At 35.3% G+C, this 13,046-nt stretch overlaps 1 protein-coding gene across 4 annotated transcripts in view; it reads right to left on the bottom strand.

Annotated features, from left to right (window-relative positions):
* The window catches only part of LOC128992758 (protein tramtrack, alpha isoform), a 33,371-nt gene extending 22,299 nt beyond the window's left edge, over positions 1-11,072 (bottom strand). For 3 of the 4 annotated variants that reach the window (XM_054416492.1, XM_054416494.1, XM_054416495.1), the window contains exons 1-4: positions 10,961-11,072; positions 3,205-3,405; positions 1,779-1,969; positions 339-625 (exon numbers count right to left, since the gene is read on the bottom strand). In XM_054416492.1, the coding sequence (XP_054272467.1) occupies positions 339-625; positions 1,779-1,969; positions 3,205-3,378 (652 nt within the window). In that variant the 5' untranslated portion in view covers positions 3,379-3,405; positions 10,961-11,072. Of the gene's footprint in view, positions 1-338; positions 626-1,778; positions 1,970-3,204; positions 3,406-10,496; positions 10,594-10,960 lie in introns of those variants that run through there. The other variant, XM_054416493.1, reaches the window with a different exon arrangement.
* Between the last annotated feature and the right edge of the window lie 1,974 nt (positions 11,073-13,046).

Genomic DNA, 13,046 nt, shown 5'->3' on the forward strand with positions numbered 1-13,046 from the left:
CAAAATGCTGGTTTGAAATAAACGTAAGTTTATATATTAATAAAATTTTTTTCAAATTCGGATTATATTTTACTTGTTTCATCGTGCTAACTTATGTTTGAATTTGGACAACATTGTATGGTGTTTTAGACATATGGGGACATCAAAATGAAAAGTATTTACTTTTTTACCATTTTAAAATAGTCCTGGATCTAGATCTTACCATGAGACCTACGGTAAACACGAATTCCCTAAGAAATGCTTTAAATCTGCTAGAAATCCAGTAGTGCCACAACTCAAACTACTTCATCACTAGTTTATGAGAGTGCATTAATACTCAGTGACTTAAAAATACATACCAGGAGACTCAGGCCTGCTTGGGTGCAACAGCCGCATGTCAGGTGTGTCCGTGTCATCACTAGGGCCAGGACCATTACTGCTGCCGCTCAGCTTGCGTGGTCGACCTCTCTTGCGCTTGGGTGCCGTGAGCGCCGAGCCCAGCAGTGGCGCCGTGTGACCGTGAGGAGACGGCGTCAACACCCGCTTGTGACCCAGTGCACCAGGGTGTATCCGGTGCAAGCTGGGGGGTGGAGGAGCTACGGGCGTGGATGATAACAGGGAAGACGCTATGGAGGGAAGATCACATCTACAATCGACACAAGTGTTGTGATTACGGCTTGAAACAATTAGTGGTACACTGCAATTACTTTGTAAACAAAGTATTAATTGCTAGACATGAGACTCAGTTGCAACATTTAGTATATAGAAGATATCAATCACTTCTCAAACAATACAAATCATTTTATGATAGACAGTTTCATTAGGTGAAAATATTTTTAATAACCATAGAAAAAAAAACAATTAGAATAAAACACATTTAACCTCTTGACACCTAATTCATCCAAGGCTTTTAGTTAGCCTAATATCTAAACCACTGATTTTTGTCTTACGATGAACAGTCATACCACTAAGAAGGAACACTCAATCAATCTACTTGATTATCTTCAGGTAGGGACAGAAAACACAGAGGGGTTGGTTAACCAAAAATCAAATAAGCAAAACTAGGAATATGTCGATTCTTGATACCGATGCACCAATGTCCAAGAATTGATGGTATCAGGAGTCGATGCCGATATTGATAGCCAGCATGACTGCGTGGATCGCATGATCGAAAAATGCACGCTATTGTCATGATCGCTGAAGACAGGGCAGATGTTCAGGATTTCGCATCAATCGCGGAAGACGGGTGATCGTGAGAGATGTTCATTATCTTACCGCCAACGCATAAAAATGTTCTCGCGACCGAGGAAAAAGTTTAAGATATTTAAATGATCACGGAAGACGATGAAGATGTCTTTACAACCTTGGGAGGTGATCTTGATATATAACGAGCTAGGCTTGATGAAAAATGTCAGGCTAGCAAACCTCTAGTTATAAAATTTTAATTGTTTATATTTTTTTGTAAAATATTAATTTACCTTTGATTTGGTGTTTATTTCAATGTATTTAGAAATGTTTAAATTTTAATTTGCTATTATACAAGGCCGCTTTTTTTCTTTACTTCAAAAACACACCGTTATACCAAAATTAATTTTTATAAGGGCACATATACAGGTGATGGTGTAGTTTATCAAACTCTACTGTACCGGTACCTAACTTGTAGCACAGACCTACATTTTAGTTTTAACGCATTGTTTTAACAACTACATTTTAGACTAACACATTTTCACAAACTGTAAATATTTGAACAACCGCACAAATCTTATTTACTAGCAGACAGATCACATATGCCTCCTTACCTTTCTTCATTGACCTCAGTAAGGCCCTTGATCCTGAGGGACTCGGCCACCTTGAGGAATGCCGTGAGTCTCTCCTGATCCACCGACACTTCTCCTCGGTACATGAAGTCCAGCAGGGAGCGCATGTCAGCGTACGGCACATCCTTCAATATGACTATAGGATGTCTGTCCGGGTGACCGACAAATAGTGACTGCAAACACACAGTGATCATGTTACACATTTGTATATTAAATTGATAACCAAAAACAGAATTAACCATAATGATCTAGTAAAATTGAATGCAAACCACATGTTTTAAAATCGTGGAGTTAGTAAGCATCAATATCCCTATAAATTGAACTAATCGGGATAAAAGTTAGCAAAAGATATTGTTTCAAACAGAGTGTATTCTGATTAAAAGTCCACACAATAATTGGTATAGTTATACGTGTTTTAAAATATTACCTGCTTTCAAAACTTTCATCAGATGACATTTCAGGGTTTCAAAACACTATTTTGAAAACCTGAATTAACATTCTGATACATGTTTCTCTTAACACAAAAAAATAGTTTTTTTAACAATTTTCACAGTTTAAATCCTAAACAAAGACCCTTACATATAATATGTAAAGTAAATTCTAAAAAATAATGGTTTTAATGTGGTATTTTTAGAAACATCGCCAGGCTATTAATGTATAAAAACTAATAAAGAAACTGATACCTCTTTTAGAGCTAACAATGTAAAGCTTACCAGTAGCCTACGATAAAGTTAACAGCTGTTTTTGCAGCAAACACCTGTTAAAACTTAACAGCTGTGATATCACAGGTATTACTATTAACATGCCTACATCAGCAATACTACTATATCTTGAATTTACACGAATATTTTTAAAATATTACTGGCTGGGTATGAAAAACAGCGGCAACAGAAAACATATCATCAATTTCAACCCATGTCCTAATTAGGTTAAAATACCTTGTGATTCAGAAGAAACGTACAACAGTGAGGAGTTAGTGGCGATCAACGATATGGGTAAGGTACTGATCTAATTAAGACCCTCGATTAAATAAAAAAAATCATCAGTAAAAATGCTTATTGTAAAAAATCCAACTAAATGTTTAAGTAACTTATGGGAAGGCTTGAAGAATGGTATTGAAATAAAAATCCCATGTTATACAATTTTGTTTACAAAGCTCATTTATTTTCTAACAGGGACCGGGGAAAAAATGTTTTTCTGAGCTTCTGACTAGGCACATCATAATCAGCAATTCAAGCATTAAAATAGAGCTCAGAGCTTCTTATGTGATGATTGTTACGCATCCCCCCAAACATTTACTTAATCGTTTAGTTTGTCAAATAAATTTTACAAAACGATCCCACAAGTTATGAACCAAATCAACTTTGGTCGGCAAGGATGGAACGTAATGATAAATTAAACATTTTACCTGGAAATAAGGACTACAGGCGGAGAGGACCATTTTGTGGGCTCTGAGGAACTGTCCTTCCACTGCCAGGGTGACGTCCACGAACGCCTCATCATGTAACAGCTGATCAAACACTGACAACAGGTTGGACTGGTGGTTGTTCCACCGCAGGCAGAACCTCTGGGACGTCGTCATCTTGCACTCTTTTATCTGTCATTCAACCTGCCAGAAAAACACATTCAATAAACAACTCAATTCCACACAAAAAAAGTATTCCTGAAATCATTTCTGGCTATAACAAGGTCTTTAAAAACAGATCGATTGAATTTATTCCAAATGGATGGGCTTCTACTGTCACTCGCTACGTCAATTGTGCACAAGTCAAGTCACCCTGAAGAGGGCTCTCTACTAAAAGGCAAAAACGTTGGTGTAGGATCAAGTGTTTCACCATTTTGACTCAGTTGCGTTTAGAATTGAATCTAAAATTCAATTTTTGCTATCAGATCGCTCTTTTTGTAGCCTAGCACCGGTATTATTATAGGGGTGTTATATAACCAGTTATTCTTTAAACAGTATTGCACAATTATCCCTCCATCACGGAGTTTTCCTCCAGGCGCATTTGTTTTGTATAGAAAATATGTGATATCGCCAGCCGGCTTTAGGAGTAACAGTACCTCATGTGCATCTTTCTACGATCTGAAAGATTGAACATTATTTTTATCTCACAACTCCCACACAAAACCCCTATCAATCAGTTGAAGCGCGATGAGTCGCATAGCAGGGTGAGTCACCAATGGTATTCTTGTTTTTGTTTGCTATATATTTTTTTAAATATGTAAAGTAAGATTTTTTTTTATTTCGTGTGTACAGTTTTATGATTATACATGGTTTTAAGGTAGGCCTATACAAAACTTTTCCAATGTTTCAACACCCGGAAAAAAACGCTTTGTTTTGTGTTGTTAAGTTGTGAGAACTAATTGGCATAAAATAAAATTGTCAATGGGCCACACATATTTACTTTTAATAGTGTTCAAGACGATAATACAAACTGGATGGTCTGATAAATACGCTGATTTACTTTCATAATGTTAAGGTTACAGGGGACAGTCAAAGGCAAGGGAAGTATAGTAAAAATCAGGGTCCCAACCACTGAACAGTGTCTAAAAAGTCACGAAATAAACAAGGGGAGTAAACAAAGTGTATCTAACTCTGACAGGTCTCTAGATATGTCAGTGGAAGAGTTATTAGTGTTGGTGGGGTAGAGGCAGAGAGGGAGGGGAGGGGAGGGGGGGCAACAAAGACAGTCAAGGGTGTTGAACTCCCCAACAGAACCGGTTGTTGTGAGGAGTCAATGACCTTTCCACCCCCCCTGGATCTTCTACCCCAGACACTGTCAACACTGATCATAACCTATCTCAATAGCATACCAAGATCTATAATAACGATGGTTATAAGCACAATAGTTGTATGTCCATTTTGGTAAACTTTCGGAAACCGCAAAAACAAAGTTTGTATTTTGGGGGAAACTTAAACTAAAACTGTTAAATGTTTGAATTGAATACATTTTATTGGCCACATTTATTAAAAATGCATCTACATAAATAGTTTTATCTTTATTCAAGCCACATTTTTACAAATAATTTGTAAATCAAACCATGTTGGACATACTATATGTGTGCACTTCTGAACGCGCAGATTTATGGACATGCTACGAGTGTGCAATACAAAAACTGCCCCTCTAGATGATTTTAGTAAGGAATGAAAAATTTAAACAACTGTTATCATGGGCACCCCCTGGCTAAAAAAATAAGAATTAAATTTAATACACAAAATATGGGTTTTCTCATCCTCGCATAATAATGGCTGACAAATTAACTATAGAAGAAATGTGAGACTGATTGATAGCCTACACATCTTCACTAAGGAGGTAAGTTGATTGATTATTTTTTTCTAACATCCAGCTAATCATATAGTAAAAATCACACAGTATCAACTAAGCCTATTACATACCAATAGCCTAAGGTTCTGTTTTCATGTAAACATATCATGAACAAGCTATTTACTTCAATTAATTAAAAGTATGTGGCATGAGAATATTGGGAGTATTTTATTTTTAAGAGCCAAACATGTTAAACATCTTTGCACATAGCAGAAAACCCCTTAATAGTACCAGTAATTTACGAGTTCAGATTTTAACAAATGAGCATAAAGAGGAAGGAGAATGTAATGCACTAATTTATTGAAATAAGAAAGATAAAAATGAAATTAAGATAAATTTCAAACCAACAGATAGCTGGTATACATGGCCATGTGCATTGTTGATTGAATTACAAACTTAAGCTACCGTACATACTCGACTAAGTGATTGTTAATTTCCAGATCTTTCAAATATTCATTTATCAAAGCTAATTGCACAATTACACTGATTCAAAATTGTTTTCATAGTTGGATTCAGTACCAGCTTATTGATTATGTTCTAAAAAGTTAACTGAATTTTATTGGTCGGTAAATTTTTAAAGCAAGGATTACTTACACATCTATAATAATTTTGATGATCACTAAAGAGTAACGAACTCTAGTATTTTTTAAGGCTCAATAAATTCTAGAATATGAACAGAACAGCAAGAATAAACCCTGTTGTTTGATGCTGTCAAATTACCAATAGACTCAAGATACCCAGTGTATTTAGTATGAGTTGGGGATGCAGCTAAGGTGTGTTTAAACCCACATAGGAGTGGAGATTAGTGTGGGATAAATGAGATGCCATATTTTACTGAGTAAGATCAGCTGTTTATCAAGTCAGAAATATGAAGTAACAGCCTTAAGCCTCATTTACACGAACCCAGTAGAACGACAGGTTACAGGGTTAGGTTACTTGCCTCTAATGTATTTCAAGTTAACTGTTGAGGCAAGTAACCTGCCACCAATTGCCCTCATGTAAACGCGCCTTAAGTGATCCTTGAATAATCTAAGTTAGGTACAGTTTCAATTGAACAATAAGTTTAGGCTACTGACTTTTCAGGATTGAACCTTCCGATTGTTAGGTGGGCACTAGACACACAAACTAGAGAAAAACCATAATTAGCCTGTCTAACCTTTTTTTGTAGTTTTGCTAAAAGCTCTCTTAAGATATTTAACCTAATTTAAAATAATGCAATTATTGTTTAAGTTGACCATATTATCATAGAACTCACAGTGGTTCTATATACTGTATTTCACAAGGTTATTTTAAGTTAAGTTTATTAATTTTAAATTAATTTAATTAAAATTATTGTTTATAAGTTAAACGCATAGGCCAGATAGATCCCTTTTAACTGACAAGTAAATTTAATCTGACATTTTTTAACTTAATGTTTGAAATAGAATGTCGTGCTTGTTTGTTCCTTTTGGTAAGACGATCTGAGTGGGAATGTCGAAGAAGTAATGAACATGTAACAGAACCATTGCCTGAGACCGTGTTTACATACTAATTACTTAAGTAACCTTGAATTTATGACAGACAGTCCCAAAGGTTTCAAACAACTGACAATCAACCATACAGTACATGGAACAAATATAGGACAATGTCTCTCGACAAATAGCGCTTAACGACTTACAACCTGATTGTAAAGTGTCTGCTTCCTGAATTTCACTTTTTATTAAAAATAGAGGAAGAAAAAGTAATTTTACGTATAAATCTGCCAGATATAACTTATGTAGGTACGGTATTTTGGAACACAGGACTAAGCTTAAGTTAACTAAGAAATGTAGGTTTAAGAAATAAAGTACCTAACTTAGACCTGTAATTTATCTCTAATAGGCTAAGCAAACAAGAGTTCAACATATTTTACTGAATGCTGGAGACAATACAGAAGAAAACATAGGCCAATGATTCTGAGACTCTCTCCAAAAGATTCTAGTGTACCAGTAGACGTAAAAAAATGAAAAATCGTACCCTAAAATTTAGGTCTAATTAAGTTTAAATGTTAAACCCATTTTAAAATTAAAATTCTTAAGGTTAACACATTCGATGCGGCGGGTCCACCGGTGGACCCCGCGCGTCTCAGCTGAGGAGCGGGGGGTCCACGGGTGGGGGAGCGCGCCATGTCATGTTTATTGTTTCAATGTGAGCTCAGCCATTGTCGGGGAACGTTGTAATCTTTACCAGCCTGTAGCTTATAATGCGAGCTTTATTCTGGTGTAGGTTGGTACAAAAATTGCCCGTAAAATCCCGCCTGGCAATGCTTTTGTCCCGTTTTCGGGGATTTTCTCAGTTCGAGCCGTATTACAAAGACTCTGGTTATTGATCCAGGCAGTGCTGCTACCTTTGGGTGTTTCAGTGAACTACGTCCACTTTCGGAGTAACGCAGAACAATCACCACTGCTCTTTTGTGATTCGTCTTACTGAGATATTTCAATACCAATAGCGATCGCTGATTCAGTTAGCGCGTCGGGGCTCCGCCCGGGCCTCGCCGCCATTGGCGAGCGCCTGTTTAAAGGTTTCAGCAGCGAATGTGTTAATTTTATTTTGTTACTTTATTTTTTTATTCCAATAGGTAGCCTAACCCATTAAACATACATAACTTAAGTTACCAATTTAAAATCAATCAGTCTGCACTTAACTTATAGGCCTAAGTATTAACTTAATAACTTGGTTCTAGAAACTTATTTAAGTTGTTTTATTTTACAAGCCTATCTCATAAGTTAATTAAGCAACATGGTTCGTCTAAACTAACACAGTTAAGAAGTTAAATACTTAGCCTACTAAACTTAGTAACTTAAGTAACTTAACAGTAAATTGGCCTCTCTGTACAAAGTATGAAGTACCAGTACGGTAAGTTAAGTTACCGGAAGTTTAACTTATAGTCCAAAATCAAAGTTAGGCCTACCTCTATTAATATTACCAACATATTAATAGGTAGGCCTAATTAAAAGATTCCTAGTCCTGCTAATAAAAAACTGCAAAACATGGCTAACACCTATCTTAAACTTAGTTCATAGGCCTAGATAAATTTCAGTTAAGCGTAGGTTTAAGTATATTTAATTACGTGTTTAAGTAACTTTAAGTTATATCCAAGTAACAACATTAAGTTAAATTGTTACCTACAAATTGAGCTATGACAAATCTATGTTGCGCTAAGTTAAGTTAAATGTAGCCTATAGTAATATCAAATGTTATCTGCACAAAGAAAACTTAACTGACCTAACTTTTAAAAACTACTTTCTTACGTTGACTTAAGTAATCTCGAACAAAACTAAGTTAAGGTTATAACTTTACTTAGGGCAAAGATTCTTAAGAAACAACTCAAGTTAAGTTAGCTAAATGTTATTGACTTATAGCCAGCTTTTTATACAAGAAATAACTTAAGTTAAGCTTAGTCTAATTTGTTCGCTGTCTACAAAAATAGACCATGACAGAAAAACCGATCCACAAATTCTTAGGCATTTTCTCGAAAACTGAATCTTTCTATGGATAAGTTAGGTAAATCCATCAGCCTAGCGTATTCCAGGCTACGTTTTAACTTATAACTTAAGCTATTACTGATAGGCTAACGATAACTTAACTTAAGTTTACCTGAAGTCACACCAACTTAACTTAGCCTGACTATCTTACAGTAACTTAAGCAATGTTTAAATTGGGTACAGTTTCTTAACTGGGCTATGCTAATATTGATTTCAAAAGAAACTATCGATTCGATTAATAAACCTTCATGCGATTTGTTCACTATCAGCAAGTTTGGTTGGTTAAGTTAGGTTAGGTTATGATAGTTTAATTTTATAATAGATATATTTAACCCTAAAAGTGTCCATAGTAATGGTATTAATGTCCGCCCATTTATTGCGCAATTGCAGGGTTTTATTAAAACGTATCTTAGAAACTTAAAAACCCAATGTAAAGTATACTGTTTTATATATAATTTTGTTTGGGAAATTACGGGCTTCAATGTAATATATTAAGTTAAACATTACAAAAAAAATTTCAACAATTATTGTGGAGTTAACATTTCTAGAAAATTATAAAATAAATGAAAAAAATTTATGTCTGCGCTCAATAAATGTTTACTTATAATTTATAAGTCTACAAATAATTTAAAATAGCCACTTTGTTCTAAATTTTATAAGGATTACAAAAATATAATTGTAATATAAGGATTTGCAAATAAATGAGTTATGGGTGAAAATCAGATTTCGTACATTTAGCTAACCATACCTAGCTACGAATCTGGCAGATAGGCTATTTTACATCAATATCACTACCCACTTCTTCAGGATCATCAACCAGCCCTTCAAAATCACTTAAATCTTCTTATAACGCACCACGTATAGCCTATCACTACTTTTTATTTTTAACACTAAAACGTAATAAAACACATCAGTCATCGGTGCGAGGTTAACCAAGTTGTTTACAAATACGCACGTCAGCTGTCTGCTACAATTTTTTCGGAACTAAAATGAAAAGCGTCTAGAAACAGACATCAGGAGAAAGCTTAGAATCTGCCGAAAACAACGATACCAATCTCGATCCAGTTCAATCTGATTCATTCAGTTCCAGAGCCTTTGCCGTAAACAATGTTTGTGTGTCGCAAAAGCGACGCATAACACCACGGCGGGTGTGTTGTACGTCAATTACGTGACGCTGAACACTCGGAGGGTTAAAAATATTGATTATTAATCAATATTATCAATTCTATAGTTTCAATCGATATTAGCATCTAGCCCAGTTAAGAAACTGTACCCTTTAAGTTAGGACTATGTAGCCTACTTAAGTTAAAAGGCTAAGGTAACAACTTGCAAATTTCAATCTGACACTGGCTAAGATCAGGCTAGTAGGCTAACTTATACCCAAAGTAAATTAGTTAGCTTTTTTTACGAGATTATTAACATAACTTAGCTCTTTAACTTCTAGGGCCTAACACACCATAATTTTCAGAATTTGGTTAGGGTAACGTTTTGAAGTAAATTATTCATTAAGATTAAATTTGGGCTAAGTTTAGTTAAGTTATTGTAATGTTTACAATTTAGCCTAGGCTAGTTTACCCTAGGTCTAAGTAGGTGGCCTAACTTATTATAGATCAAATTCCAATAAGGCTTACTACGATCATAACCTAAAAATGTATTGTTGATAACTAAAGACAGCTAACTTAGGTGGTGTTGATAAGAATGATTAAAATCCACCATTTTTAATCTTACAGGTGGTGTTAAAAATCGTGACCTCGAAATCTAAAATTATATTTAAAGCTAGACCTACCCAATAGATTTCAATAAAACATTGCATAAAAACAAGAATTGACAAAATGTCATTTATATATTAAAAATAAACAGAGAATACTTACCCCCTATATGTATTTGAAATGACACATTACACATTAACCAAAACTACAAAAAACGCCCAGCCCTTCCGCCATGTTGCACAGGCATAACCAAACCAACCATTTGCCCCCCACCCTACTACTCCCTCCTTGATTTACTCAACCCTTTTTTCCGCCGATCGAATTTCATTAAATCACTCAACTGATAATGAAAAGTAAGAAACCTAACCTAAAAATACATAAAAATGCACGGCTAATTTTAATTTTCAAATATTTAACCTTAGATTGGTTACACTATATAGTTATTGCAATGGGGGAATAATATCGATTTTATTGGGGGATTGTGAGTGGTGTCGACGACCCTACTGCGTATTTCTAACACCTAAGTGTAAATTAGGTTTCACAAATACAAACACACTTGATGCACAACATTCACTAAATTTAAACACGAACAAAAAGCACACTTCAAACACAAAACTCAAAATTACCTTTGCATCGTAGACTAGGTTTTATGAAGAGGGATGAAATCCGTAAAGGATCGAAATATCCTCTACTCCCGTTCAAGACGCCATGTCAGCAAGACAGCCTGCTCCCCCTCCCCTAAACACGCTATTGGTGGAGTCCTGTGTCCCTATAGAACGGAACCGATGCCGCAGTTCCCTCCAACAACCCGCGGGAAATTCAAATGCCACTAAACATTGCCTCTCTTCCCTGCTTCCCTGTTGTACGTCGAAACAAAGTTAATAGGCTCAATCAACCAAAATTATATCTCAATGTATATGAATAATCTATTTGTTTGATAAAGTGCACTAGCATAACGAAACACAACATAGCTACCTACTCATATTAACACCATGAAGTAAAACAATCTACTATGTCGACTTACAACAATTCACATGAACGTGTTTAGCAATTTAATTAATACTGTTATGACAAATATATGCACGATAATATTTTGTACTTGTCTATAATAAATAAATGCACAACCGACAAGCCAACAGTGAAGTTTGTTTGAAATTGTATTTCATTAGTACAACGATAACTCGGCCAATTCGCAAACTGTGGAATACTTTGTAATTCCGATAATTTGAGTGTTGCATAACAGGTATAGGTATATTTTTTAGCGGAGTTAGAGTATTTTAGCTGGTTTATTATATTTTGAGTAAATTGGTTTAAGAGACAGTAAACTAACAAATTGGTTAAAAGATTTAAGCAAAAGAGCTTTAGAGGTTTATACACTAGACCAATATAATTTAAAATAATTTTGCATTGGTAATGAATAAACTGAACTGATATTTGATTTCAGAATTTACGAAATTCGCAGTACAGAACAGCATAACTTACACAACTTACTTATGGTGTAAATTTGTAAACAAACTATGTAGCATAGTACGTTTTGGTTTTACGTTCAGTATTAAAAGCCTACCTGTTTTAATGTAAATAAAATAAATATTATGTGTTAGCAAATCTGCATTAACCTCTTTACACCCAAATCTCAATTCCCCATAAAATAAATTAGGATATTTAAACTTGGATACCCTTTAAAAAGTTGTCTAGCCAAGAGTAACTGCAAAGAAATATTAAACTTTACCAAAGTGAATCACAAAGAATTCAGTACGTTTTTCTTAATTTTTAAGATGCAGTACCTTGATATCAAATGTAATTCAACGATAAAAATGGTGTCAGCCAGACGTGTTTTCTTGCTGTTAAAATTATTTGGTTTATTTTGTTATACCAAATAGCTTGTACCGTCCTTATGTTTACATCGCAATTGTTATTCATTTACACCTACACCAATTAAATGATTGGGTGTTTGAGTAGTATACGATTCAACTATATCCAAACCCCATAGTCGTTCAAAGAAAGGAACTACTGTAGTTCCTTCATAATTTTGTACTGTACCATTCATTGTACCTTTCAAATATGACACAGGTAGTAAAACTTAAGGCGCAAACTTAGAATGATTTTTCAACCTTCACTCTCCTAGCAGACCGAATGACAGGTCTAACAAATCATGTGACCTTGACATGGGAGCCCCCCCCCCTCCACTATCTGAACAGCAACCTTCGATGCCGTGGACGACTCGGTGCCGAAATCATTCCGCCGCAAAGGAATTGGAAGTTCGCCGCTCGGTCTGCGATACCGCGTTTCTCGGTATTTTTGTTATAGTTTTCCAATTTTGAAATTTTGTAGCTTCACTGGTTGAATAATATCTTAAAGTGCGGTAAAATGCTAACTTCACTAGATAGTTGTTAGTCTCACAGTATTGAAGCGATAAAAAAACGCATTCCATTAGATTACTATTTCCGTTTCGTATTCACTGCGTGTGATGGATTGTACGATGTACGATAATTTGCAATCTTCGCGTTTTTACATCGATGCCGAAACGTGTGCGCAAATGAATCCAATTCACACTTCGCACATTTTAGCGCGCGCACGAGTCAGGAGCTGATAAGAGACGTCTTTACATCGCTTATCAATCCAGCCACACGTTTTTATCCGCGCAACACAGACACCACACAAAACACGTGGAGGAAGGTGCTATAACAACTAAACTAAATCGAATGCAATAAC

This window comes from Macrosteles quadrilineatus, unplaced genomic scaffold (genome assembly GCF_028750875.1).
Source record: "Macrosteles quadrilineatus isolate MER2022 unplaced genomic scaffold, UCM_ALF_1.0 Scaffold_4__1_contigs__length_99947679, whole genome shotgun sequence".
NCBI classification, from domain to species: domain Eukaryota; kingdom Metazoa; phylum Arthropoda; class Insecta; order Hemiptera; family Cicadellidae; genus Macrosteles; species Macrosteles quadrilineatus.